This window comes from Pseudomicrostroma glucosiphilum, assembly GCF_003144135.1.
Source record: "Pseudomicrostroma glucosiphilum strain MCA 4718 unplaced genomic scaffold BCV69scaffold_2, whole genome shotgun sequence".
Classification (NCBI taxonomy): domain Eukaryota; kingdom Fungi; phylum Basidiomycota; class Exobasidiomycetes; order Microstromatales; family Microstromataceae; genus Microstroma; species Microstroma glucosiphilum.
In genome coordinates, this window is record NW_020289914.1 from 112028 (window position 1) to 130899 (window position 18872).

The following is an 18872-nucleotide window of genomic DNA, read 5'->3' on the forward strand; positions in this document are numbered from 1 at the left end:
CTAGAGGCCAAACGCCCTGTTCGTGGCCTGATGGTGTAGTGGTTGCATTCCTCCTTCGGGTTTTGTAAAAAAACCAGAGAGGTGGTGGCGGTGATCGGTTCGAATCCGGTTCAGGCCCGCGCTCCATTTTTTGCGGTCCTCGCGTCCTGCGATCAAGAAAGTCTACACTACACGATCTACGATATAGTACATTTGAAATGCGAAGCATACACACGCCCACACCGCTCCTTAGGGCGTCGTCATTCCGGCCCGCGATTGCCCCTGACGTTCGTTCTCACCGCCCGCTCCACCTCGCCAGCGGCCGCTGCGAGCCTGCTTCCTCCCACCTAGCTTCTCATTCATGTAACTCTCCATACCCTGCTTGGTGACCTCGCGGTGAGCTTCTGCGCTTCCCATTGCGCTCTTGACGTAGATCCTCCCCGGCAGAGAATAGCACTCGCCCACGAGCTCCTTGACTGCCAGTAGCAGCGCGTCGAGGTTGAGCACAATGCCGCTGAGGGTGCTCACGCCCACGGCAAAGGTGAGGTACTCCTCGCTCTCTAGCACCTCGGCTGTGAGCATCTTCGGCAGGCCTGGCAGGTCATCCGTATCCTGATCATGGTCGTCTTCGCCTTGATGCAGTAGACTCGGGTGTAGGTACGCATGGTGCGTCTGACGGGGATCAAAGGAGAAGCCGGCATCGGAGATGTAGCGCGAAAAGAGGATCGGGGTGAGCTGTGGGAGTGGTTGAGCTGTACGCAGCGCTGAAGAGCAGAGAGAATACACCGACATAACCTGAGAGAGGGCAGAAAAAAGGGGAGAGAGAAAGTCAGGTCGTTGCAAAAGTGCCTCTACTTCGATGCTCAGAGAGACTCACGTCTGCGGTAAATCTCTCGTCTGCGAACCTGGTCCGCCTCAGCAAAGCCTTGGAATAGGCTTGGCCTAGGCGCTGTGAGACGACCACAGCAGCCGAAAGCAACTTGGCCAGCTCGAGCTGGACTTCAAACAGCTGTTGGTACCTCTCCTTGGGCCATCCACCCCTCAGAGACGTCTCCCACGAGACGTTGACCTTGAGCGCATCGAGTCGCCTGAGCTTCTGGCGATGCGAAATCAGCGACGCGGAAAGCTCCAGAGGATCGACTTCCTTCGCCTGATCGTACCCTTCGTCGGCGTGATTCTGCGAAGTGAAAGCCAGCAGGCGGCAGTGCAGCAGCCCCGAGCGATGGATGCTCGCAGCGTGTGCTCGACGAAGGTACTGCCTCAGCGTTGATGTAGGAGGCAGGAAGCTCCAGATCACCGCTGCCGAAGATCCCAACAGGACCTCTACGAACCGCCTCCACGCGACGTCCCAGCCCGTTCCCGGTGCTCCGAAGACGGGATTGTACTGATCCTTCCACGAATAGCCGACGACCAGCGAAGTCGTGATCACGGCAATAATGGCCACGATGGGAGGACCGGGGTAGTAGATCCTCACAGCCATCAAGAGTACCGCAAAGACGCTCCAAACGACCATGATACCATAGGGGTTTGCTGTCCGAGCTCCGTCTGACATGTACCAGACTACCAGACCCACAGCCGCTCCTGAGACGGTGCTGACGATTCGGCCGAACAGAGCGAAGACCGAATCTCCTCTGTGACGAGAGAGGGTCAACTGGGACATGATGAGAGTCCAGACGCCTTTGTTCTCGTATACCCAGCCAGTCGATGAGCTCAAGAAGAAGGGTATGGAGAGCAAGCCAGTCAAGACGGCTGACTTTCCCGCGAATAGCATGTTTCCCGTCACCAGCTTGTGGGCGAATTTGTGTAATCTTGCGCCCCACTCTTGCCTTCTTCCCTCTGGCTCGAGAGCATCTGGATCCCTTCTGCGAGCGCCACCCATGGCAGCTACCCACTCAGCAGAGGAAGGAAACCTGGTATCTCCCCCTTCATGGTGCGCTTCGTTCCCATCATGCTCATCGTCGTGAATACTCGCAGTATCCCTCTCATCAGATCCTACTTCTTGACTCTTCCAAGTCTCGACTTTGAGAAATGCTGGCCAGGAGGGCATCCACAGCTGTCCTCTGGTCCTCTCTCGCTCCAGCATGTCAAGATGACGAAGCAATTGGAGCAGGCGATCCGTGAAGACCAGTGACGTGTGCTGATGGATCCACGCCTGGAAGAGATAGCGATGGGGAAGCGACTTGCCATCGTGGTCTTCACCTCCCTGCACCGCGCCCTTGAAAGGCTCAACGATACTCAGCCTCTCTTTCTCTCTGAAGCGCATGAGAGCTGCCTCGACATCTGCGATGACCTCTGAGACAGGCCTCTCAGCCTGCCCCCCGAGGCTGAACTTCTTGCCCCTCACTCGAGCCATAAGCAATCGATACCTCGCTCTATTGAAGGTCTCCAGCATCCTGACTGCGTGATCGATAGCGGCTGCGTTTGTCTTCATCAAGGCAGCGCTTGACTCGCCCAGAGACTGGAAGATCTCGGCTGTAATCCAGTCTGCATGGCGTGTGTGTAGTCGGTCCTCTAGTTGAGCAAAGCGCAGAGAGGCCCAAGTACCAACAGCAGAGGCATGTTGAGACGGATGCGTTGCATGGCCATGTCGCGAAGGTGATTGTGACCGGGGAGAATTGCCTCGGGATTGCAAATACGAGTAGATGGGAGCGAGGTGTACGATCTGGCCTTTGCGGGCACCATGACGATGGTGATCTGTCATAGAACTGCGACGAGATGACTGCTCGTGGTCTCCGTCTTCGCGAACCTCACCCTCTCCGAAATGGACATGACCGCCTTCACCAATAGATGGATGGAGCTTGTCTCCGCCAATGTATGCGGTCTTCTCCCGATCCGCTGCGGGTGTACTGGGCTGGCTAGCTTGGGGGCTCGGAGGTCTTGTAGCCGGGAGACTCTTCGGCTGAGGGAAGTGTGATGATTTGATGTCGTTCCGAATGGCCGTAAAGTACTGAGAGAAACCATTCGCTGGAGCCACAATAGCCTTGGTCAACCTTTCAATGTCTGCCAGGTCCTGCCCATTTGCGAGACCAAAGCTGAATTCGCGCAGAAGCAACCGAGATGCTCCTGCTACAAGTGGAATGGCTCTCTCACTTTTCCCGATGATGTTCCTGGTCTTGCCGAAGTCAAAGTCGTCATCAAGGGGCGACGTCTTGAACTGTGCTTCCTGGGAATGGAGGGCCTCACTGAGGGGCTTGAGAACGAGTACGATTCGGTCAACGAAGAGCGAATTGACACTCTTCGGGAAGAAGAGGACCGAGACAATGATTGTCACCGCTGATTTGACCGCAAGCGGCTTAAGGATAGCGGTACCGAGGTCGTAGTAGGCGTAAGGAAATAAGGGTGCTGTGGTGAGAGTGATGTCCAAGGCGATGCATCCGATGATGCTTGCAAAAAGGAATGGGCTCGGTCCGAAGCGTATCTTCAAGTAGAGCCAAGTAGCTGTGCCAAATGCCAAGAAAAAAGCGCACACTACGCTCGGTCCAACCTCGATGTAGCCGCCTGTGAATACAACCGTCGAGGATGTCTCGGCAGCTGTAAGTTTGACGGATCGAGAGGCATCAGCGATCTTGATGGCTAGACATGACCAAGCCCAGCTCATGAGACCAATGAGGAGCATGAAGAATTCTCTCTCCAGTATGCCAGTCAACGGGATCTCGGCGGGCTGAATGAAGGCAAAGACAAGGACCAGAAAGGAAGCCTGGCCCAGCTCCCTCTCCACGGGATTGATCACCATGAACAGCATCATGATCCAGGCGATGATAGCGGACCGCAGGACGGGCTTCATCTTCGTCCACGAGCTGAACGTAGGACGGATCCAGGCCAGAAGTGGGTGAAGCGGCACCAGCCCCAGACGAGATGCCAGAGACCGCTTTGGAGGCAGATCCGGCTCCCTATCGTTGGCTACCGTGATTGCTTTCTCGGAGCCAGACGATAATGCCGAGTCTCCAAGCGGCCGCCTCTGACGCAAATGCGAGTCTCTGATTCCATTGCTTGGCTTCGACCGAGGTTGCTCATCGTCATAAGTTGTCACAGCCTCCTCGGGAGTGCCTTTCAAAGGATGGGAAGATGGCGAATCTATCATCGAGGGCACAGCTGCTGCCGAACGCCCACTGCTGTCTCCCGAGGAAGACGCCGTAGCCATAGTGGCAAGGCTGTGCGGCATTTGGACGAAACGAGGCTACCCAGTCATTAGGGATCTGCGGATAGGATCGTAGTGTGAGGGTAGTGGCGCTAATGCCAGGCACGAAGGTGTGGAGATTGATTGGGTGGGATCAATCTCCAGGGTGTGCCCTGATCGACTCTGTTTCCGTGGCTGCGAGGCCGAGATGCCGACGTCGACCGACCCACCGGACCGGCAGCTGCTTCTTTCCGCCGGCTAAACGAAACACTCCTTCCTCCCCTTTAGACTCACCAATACACCACCCTCTCGATGATTCGCCGGTCACTTGCTGCTGCGAGACCTTCTTTGCCTCTCTGCTCGATATCCAGAGCAGCTGGAAGCATCGTATCTGCTCGCTCAGCTCATAGTGGCGCCTCACAGTCGCCCAAGCAGCTCGCAGCTCTGGCACCGAAGCGCTCGCAGACCACCAGCCGCAAAGCTTCCACGCTTCCCTATACACACTCCCCGACTGCTCCTCCTCCTCCGCCTACAGCTTCGACACCTTCATCGGTACTCACGCATCCTGCTATACCCGATCTGAAGATCACACTCGGATCGACCAGTATCAGCATTGTATCTCCCTCGTACGGCATCAGCAAGCCCTTCGAGCTTGACCATACCTGGCTACGGGACTCCTGCCAGGAGGTCGGCAGCTCGCTGCAGGAGGGGACGGGTCAGAAGCTATGGGAGACCAGTGATGTGCCGATCGTCAGCCAAAAGGGTGTCAAAGGTGGTCTGCTCGATGAGTGAGTGGCCTCAGCACGCCCGCAGGACGATGAAGAAGCGCTGACCCCTCGACTTCTTGCTCGTGCAACCCTGCATTAGAAACAAGCCTCCCACGCTCACCACAGATTATGCTGCCTCAGACGTCGTACTAGAACTCACATACAGGGCTGAGCATCACGTTCAGAATGCCTTCTCAGTCACCTTTTCCCCAGTACCGCCAAAGTCACCTACAACGCCTCACGTCTCACGACTGCCCCTGTCTCTCCTCCTTTCCCATGCAAGTGCTTCGCTCTATCGTGAAGAGTACCATCTGGACCCCGCCGGAGCTCCCAAGCCATGGCTTGGTAGCGATTTGACTTCGTTCCCGGGCACGATGCTTCGGCCTCCCCGGTCTGACGAAGTGCAGCCAGCACCTCTGGACACGGGTGCTGCTTTCGCTCGACCCTCGAGAGTGCAATGGGCCTCCCTGGTGGACTCAGCTGCCGATCACACAGAAGCCCGGTGGGCCTTGGCCAAGGGTCTGGTGGAAGACGGCATCGCCTTCGTGACTGGGCTGCCCACCAACAACAAGACGAGCTGCGAGCTACCCACCCCTTCCAATGCTTCCAGCACGCCTCACTTGGCTTACCTGGCCCACCTCCTAGGCGAGATCCGACATACCTTCTACGGACCCCTCTGGGACGTGCGGTCCCTCCCCTCTTCCAAGTCCAAGAACATTGCATACACAAACGTCGATCTCGGCTTCCACATGGACCTCCTCTACTTTCAGAATCCACCCCGGTTTCAATTCCTGCACATGCTCAGAAATGAGGTCAAGGGTGGGCAGAGCGTATTCGTCGATAGCTTTAAAATTGCAGAGAGGATATGGGAGGAGGACAAAGAAGCATGGGAGCTGCTGTCGAAGGTGAGTGAGCCAGCGAGCGTAGCAGGTGTACCTGAAGTCAAGAGCTGATCTTATAGCTTGTCACAACTTTGTCCTCTCGAAGGTCCCCATCTCGTATCACTACCAGAACGACGGGCGTCACTACCGCTACTCGCACCCTGTCTTTGAGGTCCCGTCCGAATCTTCAGGACATGCGGGCCCTTCGTTCTCTGCACCTCCTGTCAGCTCTACCTCAACAATCAGTACCCCCGCGACCGCCTCTATCCCAAGCAGCAGCAACGCAGGCATTCCAGCCGCCATGCCCCGCCTAACAGCAGTCAACTACTCTCCGCCCTTCCAATCTCCCCTTCCCCTCCCCTCACATCCGCTACTAGCAGACATGGTCACCCGCAACAAGTTCTACCAAGCTCTGGCCCTCTTCTCGCGTCTCACCCTCTCACCCGAATTCAGATACCAGCGTCAGCTCGCAGAGGGGGAATGCGTCCTCTTTGACAATAGACGGGTGCTGCATAGTCGACTTGGCTTTGAGTTTACCGATACGGAGGGAGAGGGAGAGGATAAGATCAAGAGGTGGTTGAAGGGGTGTTATGTAGATGGAGATGCCATCTGGAGCTCGTATAGGGTGCTGAAGAGGGGCAGGAAGGGACAGGAAGAAGAGTCGTGACTGCAGGAGCAGTAGGCCGTGGCACTGCTTAGTCTAACTGTGGCCTGATCGCTCTTGTCAATACATCGCTGCCATCGCCCCCTGTCCATGTCTTTGGCTTGTTCACACTGTCTCGTCCTTTCGTCTCTGCAAGTATGACCTGGCAATACCTGATGTGGCAGACCATGAAAGAATGCTATCGGAATGTCATGCAATTGCTAAGCAAGACAAGAGCCGACGAATCTAGAATATTCTCTCCCAACCATTTCAATGACCTTTCGTCCCAGAAAGAAAGTCTATCCGGCCTTGCTGTGAGGGGCAAAGTGAGGGCACAACAATCAGCGATCTCGAGCAAAGAAGTCTCTGCCTCCCCACCTCCTCCTTCCATATCCATCGCTTCGTGACCCGGCGTTGACGACTCACGAGAGCTGGAAGTAAGCAGCAACGAAGGGCAGTCCGAAGCCAGTGCCGAGGAAGGCGGCTACGCCCAGGGCGGTACCGACGCGGTGCTTGGGTCCGGTCTTGAATGGCACTGTTGGACGGAGGAGATTGAAGGTAGGAGTTTCGAAGAGGACGTCAGGAGGCATATCGCTTTGATCATCAGTCGCCGGAGCCGAGAGCTGTACTCACGAGCCTGTAAAAGCAAGTGATGAGAGACCAGAGAAAGGATGACAGAGCAATGGGGTGAAGTATAAGGCAGAGCGTGTAAGCAAAAGGTCTTCAAGTCGTAGACCCCATCCCTTTCCATCTCCCTCGGATCGTCTGTTTGTGCCCAGAGATTCCACCTCGAGAGCATCTGATTGACTATGGTGTTCCAAGCCATCCACTTTCCACTAGGTGACCTTTGAGGCACTCTTGTGCCTGGCCCTCCTTTGGTTCAGCGCAACTCACAGTCTCAATGTTGTTCTCAAAGTGCACAAACCTAGCTCCGCGAGGAGCCTGGAGCGCAGCGCGTCGAGCCACAAGGGGCATGGCAGCCTGGCGAGAAGCGGCAGTGAGGATAGAGGCGACCATTGTTGGTTGTGCTTGACAAGGAGGTGGTTTGGTGAAGGGGGACGATGCGGAAGGCGGGCGAGCCAGTGAGTGCGTGAGTGAGATGAGGAGATTCTCGGCAAGCGGCGGAGCGGGGCGGGGCGCCCGAGGCGTGCGTCCGGCTCCGACTTTGGGCGAGGGAAAGGATTGCACACCACAATGCTACCCGCCCCTCACGGCACGATGTTCTCGGCTAACAGCCAGTAGTAGAACACTCGTTCATCAAGAGTCACGCAATTGGGAGAGTATTCCGTCATGTATTTCTTAGCCTCGTCAACGAAACCTCGGACTAAGAGGACCGGACAATCGAGCGAGTCAAGTGGCTACACGGACGCGGGCCAGGGGTGGAAAGTAGATCGTACAAAGTGAAGAGGGATCAAAGGATGCGATGGGCAAGTGAGAACTGTGACAGATGCGCTAGACTTGGTGTGCTGAGAAGTGAGGTGCTGTTTGTAGATGTTCTGAGTGATGTGGCAGAAGTCAGACTCGCTGTCGGACGAGACCGATCCACAGGCTTCCAAGAAAGAGGTCGTATGATCGCTCGTGCAACGGAATGACATTGCCCACTGCTCTGAGTATCTCTACAAGTCTGCATTTACTCCTGCTCGACAACAGTAGTCTGCAGTCCGTGGAAGTCGGTGATGCCGAGGATGGGGGTAGCGTAGGTGTACAGCTTCTCCTTGGCAGACTCGTCGTCGTTTCGCTTCCCTGCAAGGATCGAGAGGAGAGGAACTTGGGTCAGTACACATGCTAGCCTGACGTATGAACTTGTCGCATGGAAGTGACCATCGTATCGTGGCCTCTTCAATACGCGGCGCTTGCGAGCGAGCGGCCGCGACTCCACCAAGGTCTACCGTTGCAAGACCAGCATGAGGTCTGTCATGCTTGGCATAGATGCAGATCCTGCAAGCCTGCTAACGCAGTCGACAGAGCTTCCTTTGCTCTACGGATCCGTCCCTTTGGCATAGTTCACCCGCCGCTGAACGCGGTTTCGACCGCAATTGGGTGTCGATCGATACTCACTCTCCAGCCTTACGCGAACTCTCCTTGGCACATCCTTCACACCGAGCTTCCAGATCTCCTGGTTGAGCTTGGGGTCCACTCGCACCTCCTTGGTGCCCATGGCCTTCTGGGCGAACTTGATCACCTCCTTCACTCCAGTGGGGGCACGCTTCTTGAACTGGGTGTTGTGCACTCGCTTGTGCAGGTGGATGGTGTACTCTCGCTGTAGTGTATAAAGGGATGGTCTTTGGGTCAGCACGAACATCCAAGTCAATGCATGGAGAACATCAATGACAGCCAGGTACTACATGTGTACGAAGATTACCCCTTTCCTGCGCGGAGGCACAGGTCGCTTCGACACAGTTTCTGCTGGAGAGACCCTGCGACATCCCCCTACGCAGAGGCAGAAATCGCTAGACCAATGCAGGAGGAAGAATGAGGCAATTCCGCAATGCCTGCACATCTAAGCATTCACAGGCATTCCTGGATGATCTCTGCGCAGACATCGCAGATGACGAAGTTCGCTGCTACGAGCCTGGTCTCTATCCCAGCCTTCCTGTGACAACCGAGATCCTCCCGCGCCTCTCAGCCTGTTCCATGGTTCAGCAAGCTGTCATGAACACAGATCTTGAGAGGATAATGAGGTGCGCGGTGTCTCCATTGTAGGACTCTAAATCGACCAAGCCTATCCCCTTTTCCCTCTGTTCGTCTTGGCAGTGATACCCACGGTGACGACGTCCGAGAGGGCAGATCGCTGCTTTCGTCCTTCCTTCTTGGTGGGTGCCATTGTTGATGATATGCGATGGGCGGGGGGAGGATGAGGTTCGAGGGTGATGGGTGAGGATGGGGGGATGATTCTCAGGCCAAGTCAAAATTCCAGCCTGTGGGCGGAGGGGTCTGCGGGACTGAGCTCCGATGCGTCACGTGATTCGCGGCCGGGCAGCAGAAGTCAGATTTTACGCCTCGCCTTCCTCCTCGCCGCACTCACTACTACATCCCCCCACCACCATCACCTCAAGAACTCTGACTCAGTGAGTTCACCTCGACGACTGCAAACTACATAGCATCAGCATACTGACCCAGATTTCATCTCTCGCCGCACAGAAATGACGAAGGTGCGAACGAACAGATGGAAAGGAGGAGGATGCAGCATATAGGCGGGCAGATACTGATGGCTATGCTTCTTGATCCTTCCCTTCACTCGCGTCGCATTCCACTCCTCTCTACAACGGTCTATCTGCTCTTCTGAAACATTTCCGATCGACAGGGTACCACCTCGTTCGGTAAGCGCCAGTACGTATCTCCTGGGCCGAATGTTGTGACACCTGCACCAGAATCTCAAATCTGACCCATTTCACACTTTGCTTCTCTCCTCACAGCACCAAGTCGCACACTGTGTGCCGACGATGCAACAAGCGATCGTTCCACCGACAGCACAAGACCTGTGCTTCGTGCGGATACCCTGCCGCCAAGATCCGATCATACGAGTGGGGCCAGAAGGCAAAGAGGAGGAGGACCACTGGTACCGGTAGGATGAGGTACCTGAAGACCGTTCCCCGCAAGGTGAGTACCGCTAGTCCGAGCAGAGCTGTTTAGAAGGATGATGACATGGGGAGGCAAGGGTGGACATTGGCTCTGGTGGATCTGCATTTAGAAATAGGCGGGTGGTCAGGAGGATGCAAAAGATACACCATCCTGGCGGAGGAGAAAACACCCTGGGAAAGAGATCGACCGCGAGTGATACGGTGAAGTCACTTGAGCAGGAGGGAGGGCTGGATGTTTTGGAGATGGCAGTGGGGTGTCGTTATGGCATGACGAGATGGCAGGACTGGTTGGGATCAGGACCAGGACAGGGGCGGACCGAGCCCGTGCAACTACACACCTGGACGAACTTTGAACTCACACACAATCTCACCCTCTCTCTCTGTGCAGGCCAAGAACGGATTCCGCACTGGTGTCGCTACCAAGAAGGCTGTTGCCGCTTCGGCTTAAGCTGGTCGTTCCTCAACGATCACCTTCTCGAAGCATATAGTCTCCTTGTTCTCGCATATCATCATCATCCCACTACGCATTACGCTTCGGCCGAAGTGTTCTCGACGACAGGAACAGGCATCACGATGTGACAGAACGTTTGTGTCACCTTTGTCTTCCTCTAGTCAATGTACAACTTTCCTTCTTCGATCTCAGTCGTGTTGATTGCCGAGGCAGAGGATGATCGGTGGACAAGAGGAAGCACAGATGCACTTGGTAGTAGACGAGGCCTTATGTTTGATACACCTGGGGGAAACGCCTCTCTGGGCTTTGCTGCCCTTACCTCTTACACCTTCTCAAGGTTATCGCCCCTACCGTCTTCTCTCCTCCATATCACTTTCCCACTCTTACGCTCTTCCACTTTGCTAACGTACTTGAGAGGCAGAATGCCCTTGCTATCCTCTCCGGCAGTCAGCACTGCCCCATTCGATGCAAGCTGGAAGCTGATGCCGTCTCGTAGAGCTGAGAGCATGTCGATGTGGATTAGCAGCGGAGATGTAGGTCTCATACCTATCGAGGAACGTGGTGAAGAGGGATGTACGTCAGATCTGGTTCTGGACTCGCTTGCTTCACAAAGACGGTCCTCGATTGCTCCGAGACTCACCGCTCCCCACACCTGGCACGCCTGGGCGGCCCCTCGCGAGATGGATGTGATTGCGCTTCATCTTGCTCAGTCCTCCACTGGCTTTGATCTTCTCCCAGGCATCGGGCGTTGTCCCATGCAGTATCTCAACACCTGGAGGTAGCCCATCGAGACTTTGGCCCACTTCTTCCTCTGTAGTGGCTTCGCTGTGATTCTTGTCATGTGCCTCGGGCTGCTTCCCTTGATCGCCTTCGCGAAGCTCGAGCACCTGAAGATTATTCAGACTCAAGACGACATGATCAAGCTCGGTCACGCTCTCGAGACTGTGACCTTGCACTGCTCTAACGAAAACCTCATCTCCCTCCTCCTTCATCTCAAATCTCTTCTTCTCTCCTTCCTTCCCCTTGACGGCCTCCTTGATGTCCTCCACCGTCACTCTCTTGAGCTTCTTCTTTCCGTCCTTTGTAAAGTCTCCATTCTCAGGGGCCATATCTATCTGTCTTATCCTCGGTTTTGCCAAGAGAAGAGGAACAGAGATGTAGCCGTCTGGTGTGATGGGGAGAGACTCTTTGAGAGCTCCATGCCGGAGGAAATACGAGAGAGCTTTGGAGAGTTGAACGGAGGGGGACTGAGCTGCAGGAGATCGAGGGTGTGGGGCCTTCTTTGCAGGCTTTGCTTTGGATACACTCGGGGCATCAGCGACCGCAGGAGCCGACGATGTTGAGGCTGTCTGAGTCTCGTCTGCCATGGCGAAGAAGTCCGTCGGTGGGCAGATGGTATGGCACGAGAAGGCGTACGGCCAAGAGACAGGAAGCTCTTCCCGCCGCACGCGAGGGCGGAACAAATTTCAAAAGGTGGAGCGGAGCAGCCGAACCAACACTTGGCCTGAGTTGGCTCCCAACACCTTTCCCCTGTGTCTTATAGAGCATAGACGTGTTATATAGCTTCCTTCTCCGGTTGTGATAGATGGACAGTCTCAACAGAGATGATCTTCATCTCGAGCAGCCGGGAAAGCGGTCTTCCCCAGACGGCAGTACGGCTGCTTACAATGCGGCAGGGCCTAGCAACGCGTCGCAGCAAGCTGCCAATCCCGCCCAGCCCATTCCGATAGCCACACCACAACGTCCGCAAGAACCTCACCCCCTACTCGTCGCCGTAGCCTCCTCCTCCTCTCCTTCCTCACTCGAGCCTAGACATGCTGCATTCAGTCACTCGCCTCTGCGGTCTCGGCGCCAGAATCTCCTTCAAACGCCCGCCAAGGCTCGTCAGACTGCGCTCGACCTGGGCGACGTAGCGCTGGATCAGCTCGACGCCGATGATCTTATTCCTAGCTCCACGCCATCAAGACAGCATGAGCAAGCGACGCCATCTGGCAAAGGCAAGGCTGATGGCTGGTCCAAAGCCCCGCACCGGCGAGACAGCGGTGATGCTGACAAGCGAAGCATCGTGGAGCAGCATCGCCTTCCTCGGCCTCCCAGCTTTGCCGAGTCGCAATTCCAGACAATCATTAGAAGACAGAGAAAACGACGGATCCTCTCTGCAGCTCACGAGGGTCGAGAGGATGTAAGCGGAGGTGCCTTGCCAACCAAAGGGGACGCAGGAGCGAGCACCGGGATCAAGCCGGACGTATTTGGCAGGCCGTCTAGCAGCAGTAGAGTCGATGCAGACAACCGCTTTGAGCAGACAGACATGGAAGACTCATATGGGTCATCATCGGGTCTGCATCTCAAAGTAGGGCGCAATCGGAGCGGACCAAACAGAGCAGGTCCGCTAAACAGCTATGAGTTTGCAGGATGGGGAGAGATGTCGATGCTCGAAGTCACGCCTGGAGAGATGGCTGCCGCCCGCAGACGAGTGGAGGATCGGGTGGTGAAGCCCTCGTCCCTCCTTGGTCAATTCAGAGCCACAGCCATAGCCGGAAATGCGGTCACTGGGTCCATCTTCTATGCTCTGCCTTCCATCTTCGCGGTTGCCGGCATTTGGACCCCTGTCTGCCTGGTTCTCGCTGCTCTCCTCATCATACCGGTGCTGGTGATAATGCACGGTCTCGCCAGCGCCCTCAAGTCTGCCAATGCTGGATCATACTCTTACCTCATCAACGTCAGCAGCCGCATGATCGCTCTGATTGGAGGAAGTATCACAATTCTCGACGCCATATCGACCGGAGCAGTATCCAGCGCTACTGCAGCATCGTACGTCTCCGAGGAGGCGCCTCGATTGTCGATGCCCATCTTCACGATCTTATTCCTCCTCATACTCACCGCAATCTGCCTTTTGGGTATGAAAGATAGCTCGACTATCGCCTTGAGCATGTTCACCCTTCACACGCTCTCAATCGCCGCACTGATCGTTGCAGGTGTCGTGTCATGGACTCGCACAGGCAATGCGGTCATCCGAGAGAACTGGAGTATCGCTGCCGGTGGGGCAGAGCTACTGGGAGGCAAAAGTACCGCTCGAGCACTCTTCGATGGGACCGTAGTCGCCTTTGTCGGTCTGACTGGATTCGAGACGACAGTGGCATATGCAGGCGACTTGAAGCCAGGTGCCTTCTTCCTCGCTCTGAGGAACATCTGGGTCACCGTGACGCTCCTGTCTGCACCGTCTGCCCTGTTGATTCTTGCGACCATCCCATTCCCCCAGATCCTGGGGGCCAACAACGTACTCGCTCTATTGGCCTCTTCGGCGGGTGGTAGAGCCCTCCAGCTCGTCATCGTCATCGACGCCTCCGTCGTCCTCTGTGGTGGAGTCCTCACCGGCGCAATCTCCTGCACTGGGGTTCTGCTTGCAATGGCCAAGGATGGAACCCTCCCTGGCAAGCTTGGCTGGGCCATTAAGAGGACAGGGGCACCTCTGTGGTGCTTGACGACATACCTGCTTCTGTGCGTTGCCATGGTGGCCACTGCCAGCTTCTCACAGATCACAGTCGCCAGTATTTGTGAGTCAAGACAGACATTGTGACGAGAGCCAGAGTACAAAGACACTAAATCCCCTTGCTTCTGCCCTCTCCTTTCCAGTCTCGATCATCTTCTTGGGTGTCCTAACTCTATTCGGACTTGCATCTCTATTGCTCCTCTTCTCTCGTCCTCTCTTACCAAGGAGCAAGGTATCCCTCCCAATCATCCTTCTCTCCCTCACAATCACCACAGTCTCCCTCGTTGGAAATGTACTCCTCTCTCCCACCTCTCTCGGTCTCACTCTCGCCTACCTCGGCGTTGTGGGAGGTACAGCCATCTGCTGGGCCAACAGGGTGCCTATTGCTCGCATTGGCCTCGTGTGGCTACCCGCACAGATCGACTGGTTCAGAAGGATCGGCGCGAGTAGTGGAGCAGTGGGAGCAGGGGCGGGGCGCAAAGGGACGAGAATCGATGAGAGAGTGGAGACGTGGATCAGGGAGACGAGGCGGTCGACGAAAGCTGTCGTGAGTGTACGCAAAGCCCGACCATGACCGAAGACGCTATCCCCTTCCCTTGGCCACATACTGACATTTGCTCACCTCGCACTTTCTCCTCCTTTCAGTTCCTCACGTCCTCCGATGAGCTCTCCGTCCTTGTCCAAGCCATCATCTACGTCAAGAACAACGAGCCTTCCATCGGCCGGGTCATCTTGGTACACTGCTACGACAAGGTCGACGAGATTCCTCCGGAGCTGGAGAGCAACCACCAGCTGGTGGACGAGGCGTTTCCAACCATTACGGTGGATTTGTGTTTTAGTGAGTGGTCTGAACGGAAATGAGGGCAAGGAAACGGATAGATCGATACTGACGACGCTATCTGCGGTCCTGATCGGTGATGTCGGAAGTCGAGGCGCCCTTCAATGCCACTACTCTGGAATTCCTATCTCACAGACTCAAGGTACCATTGCCGCGCTTCTTCATTGGCTGTCCGACGTCTTCGAGTCAGCAGGACGTAGGCTTGCTGGGCGGTGTACGGATCATACTCGACTGATCAACAGCTCATCCGGTCATGCACCCAGGGGGATTGACTTCTATAGACACGTCAATTCCAATATTATAACACTCAAACATGACATGAATCTACGCGGCTCTAAGTTCAAACATCTCCGTGATGGCCTCTAGTGATTTACCCTTTGTCTCTCGCATAAAGACGACGCAGATCCCCGATGCGATGAGGAGGGTGCTTGCAAAGAAGAAGTATGGACCTGAAGGGGTGGCTTTGAGAAAAGAGGGAGCAGTAAGGGCCACGAGGAAATTCGTAGTCCAGCTGCAGGGTAAGAAGTGAAGGGAGTGTGCAAGGCGTCAGTATCAAAGTGAGATAAGAGTACAGTGTCATGGAGGACGAGGATACTTACTTTGCTAATTGCTGAAGAGCTGCCGCACGAGATCTGAGCTTCGTTGGCATGATCTCGCTCGCGTAGATACGAGTTGCGACGGCCCACGTGCACGAGAAGAAGGCCAAGAAGGCGTAGATGCCCACTACTACGACCCATTTGGCATTGCCCCCTGTCAGGCGCACACCGCTGCTCGTCTGCCGTCCAAATTTCGCAAAGAGGCTGCCAATGACGATGTAGCACGTAGCCATGCTCAGTCCGCCGGCAACCATGGGTGGCTTGCGACCCCAGTGATCTGCCCAGATCTGGGCAGGGATCGTTGCTAGCACTGCAACGATCCCCAAGCCGCCGGAGGCTAGAAAGGCGCCCTCTTGAGAAGTGAAGACGGAGGCAAAGACAATGGGAGCAAAGTAGAGGATGACGTCGACGCCACTCAGTTGTTGGAAAGCCATGAGGATGATGCCCAAGAGGGATCTGCTTCGGTATCGCCTGTTGAACAATTCGCGGAAGCTCGCCGAGGAGGCATTGAGCCTGCGACTCTCGGCAATAGCGGCCTTGATGCCGTCCAGCTCAAGGAGAAGGAGTTCATCTTCTGAGCCATAACGACTTGGAGGGTGGTGATGGCCAGAGTGAGCAGAGAGACGCAGCTGCCTCAACGTGGAAAGGGCTTGATCTTCCCGTCCATTTTGGGCCAGCCAGCGAGGCGAAAAAGGAACGAGGAACAGAGTGGCAAAGCAGAGTGCGAGGGAGAGCACTGCCGAGAGCGCAAAAGGAAGTCGCCACTGTAGGCTCGAGTCGATCATAGAGGTACCATAGCACAGGAAGTAGCCCGTCATCAAGCCTACAGTGATGGCAAATTGCAGCATACATACCAGTTTGCCGCGAGCTTGAGCCGGAGCGATCTCCACGAGATAGATTGAGGCGACGCTGATCATCTGTCCTGCGCCAATTCCGGTGATGAGGCGAGCAATCTGCATCATTGCGAAGCTCTGCCCCGCGGCGCAAACAGTCGATGCCAGTGCGAAGATGGCAGCGCCGACGGCGATCCCGTAGCGTCGGGAGATCTTCTCTGCCACGACACCGCTGGCTAGGGAGCTCACTGACGCAGACAGAAGGATAGAGGCAACGAAGAACCCCTGCAAAGAGGTCGAGAGATTACCCACGGTGTTTGGGAACTGCGACATTTGGATGATGGGACCAATGGAGCCTGTTGGGGGCGGCGAAGATGCAATAGGATAGCGGAGGTCAGATCAGAGCGCAACCTCGATGACAGCCTGACAGACGACAGCAAATACTCGCCCGTGTCAAAGCCATACAGGAAGCCAGAAGTAGAGACGATGGCACCGATGAAGAAGAGTCTGACGGTTGGGGGCAGGAAGCTCGGCGTCCAGGCGCTCCTTGACATGAGCACCTCGTCGAATTTGGCTGGGGGCACATAGAGGCTTCTCGGAGGGTAGACAGGGGCTTCTGAGTACAACACCTCAACGGGCGTCGTTGTACCAGAGTCTTTCTTAGCAGAGTAGGGAACGGGGGCGGTATCGTGGTCCATGATGTCGTTGTGATTGTGTGAGGGTAGACGTGGTCCTAGACGTCGTCGGGTAGCTAAGACGAACGCGAAGTTCCCCGTATCTCGACCCGACTATCTCTCCGGCCTGCAGCCAATGCACGGACGGAGTTCAGAAGCCGAAATCTTGAAGGTCCGCCACACCGCGGAACGGAAGCAGAACTGCGGGCGCGGTGGGACTCGCCGCTGGGCCCGCCCCCCGCCCCGCCCACTGCAATCCGAAATTTGGGCCTTCCTTCCACCCACGCGATCTCCAGATATCACCCATCCCTACACATTCTCATCAACAAGTGAGTATACACCCTCTCGATCAACATTCGAGCATGGCATAGCATCAGCAAGCAAGCAAGCGCATACGCTTTCGCACAACCGCATCATCGCAGCAGTCTCCTTCGATGCGCCTGTCTCAGGCAAGCAGAGGGTAGTTCTATTCGGTAGGATGGCCTCTTCACATGAGTAGCCTCCTGGCATCACCGAACCCAAGCGTCTCTTCTTCCCAAAGAACTTGAACTGGGAAGGGCTGCGCCATGTTGCTGGTCTGAAGGCTGCATTTGGGAACGTCTTTGAGGACGATGGATGCTTTGCGTCTGCACATGTGCGAAGGCCGGATCGCTGGAAGCAAGTGGATTATGTCCCTAGCGACCATTGCGTACTTGCTTCCACTGGTCTCTGGCTTCGGCCATCGAGTCTCTTCGGGCGACAAGGGGAACCAGGGGAGCTACTCCTATGATCTGGTGTTGCGATTGCTGCTGCTTGCTGCTCTTGCTTTGCCTGCTACGATCTTTGAGAAAGCTGCGATCCTGACAGTATCGAACCTTGTCCCTTTCCCGCCTCTCTCTTTTCCCCATCCTGTAGTGGCACCCAAGGCAACCAAGAAGGCTACGTCCGACAACATCAACTCCAAGCTCGCGCTTGTGATGAAGAGTGGAAAGGTCACTCTTGGCCTCAAGGTGAGTTTGCTAAAGGCATATGAAGAGCGATAGACGGCACGTCGCTAATCAGAGAATCTTGTCGCACTCTTTCGCCACTTTTCAGTCTGCTCTCAAGAACATGCGCACTGGCAAGGCCAAGCTGGTCCTCATCTCTGCCAACACCCCACCTCTGCGCAAGTCTGAGCTCGAGTACCACGCCATGCTGTCCAAGACCTCGGTGCACCACTTCCAGGGCTCCAACGTTGCCCTCGGTACCGCTGCCGGTAAGCTCTTCCGTGTCGGTGTCCTGACCGTCATCGACGCCGGAGACTCGGATCTCCTCACCTCGGTCGCTGCCTAAGCGGTTCGTCGTGCGTTGTCCATATCCCCAGCATTTCTCAGAGGTCGTCTGTGGTGGAATCATCATTCACTGCCTTGGGCCTCGCCTCACCACACCCAAAAGGACCTTCGAGTGTCCCGGATAGGGCTCTTTGATGATCTTGTTCTCGTCACCCTTGTACCATCTAGCAGCTTCCTACATTCCATCTGGCAGGCTTTTGAGCCAGGAAAAGAAGATGATTGTCATGCTTCGAATCCAAATCAATTGCGTACACGAGAAGCTGTCAGAAGTGTGATGTTTCCACACTGCGCTGCACTATGTGCTTTCCGATGTCTTGCCCTCTTCCAGACCCTGGATGATGAAAGCAGTGCACCCATCTGCGTCAAGCCGCTGCGAGATGAGATGGGGGATGCCGTTTCTGTCACCGCCCCCAGGGCAAGGGTACGGGCGGGCGGGTGCGCAAGGTGGGTCCCCCAGGTCGGTCCCTTCGGCTGACTATGATCACCTTCCTGCCGCTGTGTGCGCGCACTGCGTACGATGGTTGTGGATGTCATCGCTATCCTTGTACCAGCAGTGCTGTGTCATGCCAACCAATGGTGGATGATGCGTCGGAGCAGCGTGGCCTGGCCTGGCTGGGCTGGGCTTGCTAGTCTTTACTCTCGGCTAGACGGAGCGGGAAGGCTGCTCCGCACGCCAGCGCCGAGTCTGGGCGCCTCACACGCATACGCACAC

The 18872-nt window shown here is 55.8% G+C and overlaps 9 protein-coding genes and 1 non-coding gene across 10 annotated transcripts; 5 read left to right on the forward strand and 5 right to left on the reverse strand.

Annotated features, from left to right (window-relative positions):
- The first annotated feature begins 24 nt into the window (after positions 1–24).
- BCV69DRAFT_t9 lies at positions 25–118 on the forward strand. The gene has a single exon. It is a non-coding gene; the product is annotated as a tRNA-Pro (tRNA).
- Positions 103–4261, reverse strand: BCV69DRAFT_280253 (hypothetical protein). Its single transcript, XM_025491549.1, has 2 exons — positions 857–4261; positions 103–774 (listed from the first exon to the last, which is right to left on the reverse strand). The coding sequence occupies exons 1-2, from the start codon at positions 4118–4120 to the stop codon at positions 229–231; spliced, it is 3810 nt and encodes a 1269-aa protein (XP_025349818.1). The 5' UTR covers positions 4121–4261; the 3' UTR covers positions 103–228.
- Positions 4262–4373: 112 nt separating this feature from the next.
- Positions 4374–6640, forward strand: BCV69DRAFT_280254 (Clavaminate synthase-like protein). Its single transcript, XM_025491550.1, has 3 exons — positions 4374–4884; positions 4964–5768; positions 5851–6640. Exons 1-3 carry the CDS (start codon positions 4409–4411, stop codon positions 6409–6411), a joined length of 1842 nt encoding a protein of 613 aa, XP_025349819.1. The 5' UTR covers positions 4374–4408; the 3' UTR covers positions 6412–6640.
- Positions 6641–6777: 137 nt separating this feature from the next.
- On the reverse strand, positions 6778–7155 carry BCV69DRAFT_280256 (hypothetical protein). Its single transcript, XM_025491551.1, has one exon. The coding sequence runs from the start codon at positions 6975–6977 to the stop codon at positions 6810–6812; it is 168 nt and encodes a 55-aa protein (XP_025349820.1). The 5' UTR covers positions 6978–7155; the 3' UTR covers positions 6778–6809.
- A 502-nt stretch (positions 7156–7657) lies between these two features.
- BCV69DRAFT_280257 (hypothetical protein) lies at positions 7658–9246 on the reverse strand. The gene is made up of 3 exons (XM_025491552.1): positions 9152–9246; positions 8446–8647; positions 7658–8130 (listed from the first exon to the last, which is right to left on the reverse strand). The coding sequence occupies exons 1-3, from the start codon at positions 9209–9211 to the stop codon at positions 8018–8020; spliced, it is 375 nt and encodes a 124-aa protein (XP_025349821.1). The 5' UTR covers positions 9212–9246; the 3' UTR covers positions 7658–8017.
- A 163-nt stretch (positions 9247–9409) lies between these two features.
- Positions 9410–10526, forward strand: BCV69DRAFT_93621 (hypothetical protein). Its single transcript, XM_025495650.1, has 5 exons — positions 9410–9455; positions 9529–9539; positions 9692–9717; positions 9804–9987; positions 10357–10526. The coding sequence occupies exons 2-5, from the start codon at positions 9531–9533 to the stop codon at positions 10414–10416; spliced, it is 279 nt and encodes a 92-aa protein (XP_025349822.1). The 5' UTR covers positions 9410–9455; positions 9529–9530; the 3' UTR covers positions 10417–10526.
- Positions 10527–10741: 215 nt separating this feature from the next.
- Positions 10742–11786, reverse strand: BCV69DRAFT_296642 (hypothetical protein; the record flags this gene model as incomplete). The annotated part of the gene is made up of 2 exons (XM_025494024.1): positions 10742–10965; positions 11060–11786. The coding sequence occupies 2 exons, from the start codon at positions 11784–11786 to the stop codon at positions 10742–10744; spliced, it is 951 nt and encodes a 316-aa protein (XP_025349823.1).
- Positions 11787–11932: 146 nt separating this feature from the next.
- Positions 11933–15162, forward strand: BCV69DRAFT_93664 (hypothetical protein). Its single transcript, XM_025495651.1, has 4 exons — positions 11933–13973; positions 14053–14456; positions 14555–14747; positions 14837–15162. Exons 1-4 carry the CDS (start codon positions 12005–12007, stop codon positions 14980–14982), a joined length of 2712 nt encoding a protein of 903 aa, XP_025349824.1. The 5' UTR covers positions 11933–12004; the 3' UTR covers positions 14983–15162.
- Positions 14804–17167, reverse strand: BCV69DRAFT_93678 (general substrate transporter). The gene is made up of 3 exons (XM_025495652.1): positions 16625–17167; positions 15347–16532; positions 14804–15258 (listed from the first exon to the last, which is right to left on the reverse strand). The coding sequence occupies exons 1-3, from the start codon at positions 16872–16874 to the stop codon at positions 15072–15074; spliced, it is 1623 nt and encodes a 540-aa protein (XP_025349825.1). The 5' UTR covers positions 16875–17167; the 3' UTR covers positions 14804–15071.
- Positions 17151–18422, forward strand: BCV69DRAFT_280263 (L30e-like protein). The gene is made up of 2 exons (XM_025491553.1): positions 17151–17839; positions 17925–18422. Exons 1-2 carry the CDS (start codon positions 17462–17464, stop codon positions 18159–18161), a joined length of 615 nt encoding a protein of 204 aa, XP_025349826.1. The 5' UTR covers positions 17151–17461; the 3' UTR covers positions 18162–18422.
- Positions 18423–18872: the final 450 nt, after the last annotated feature.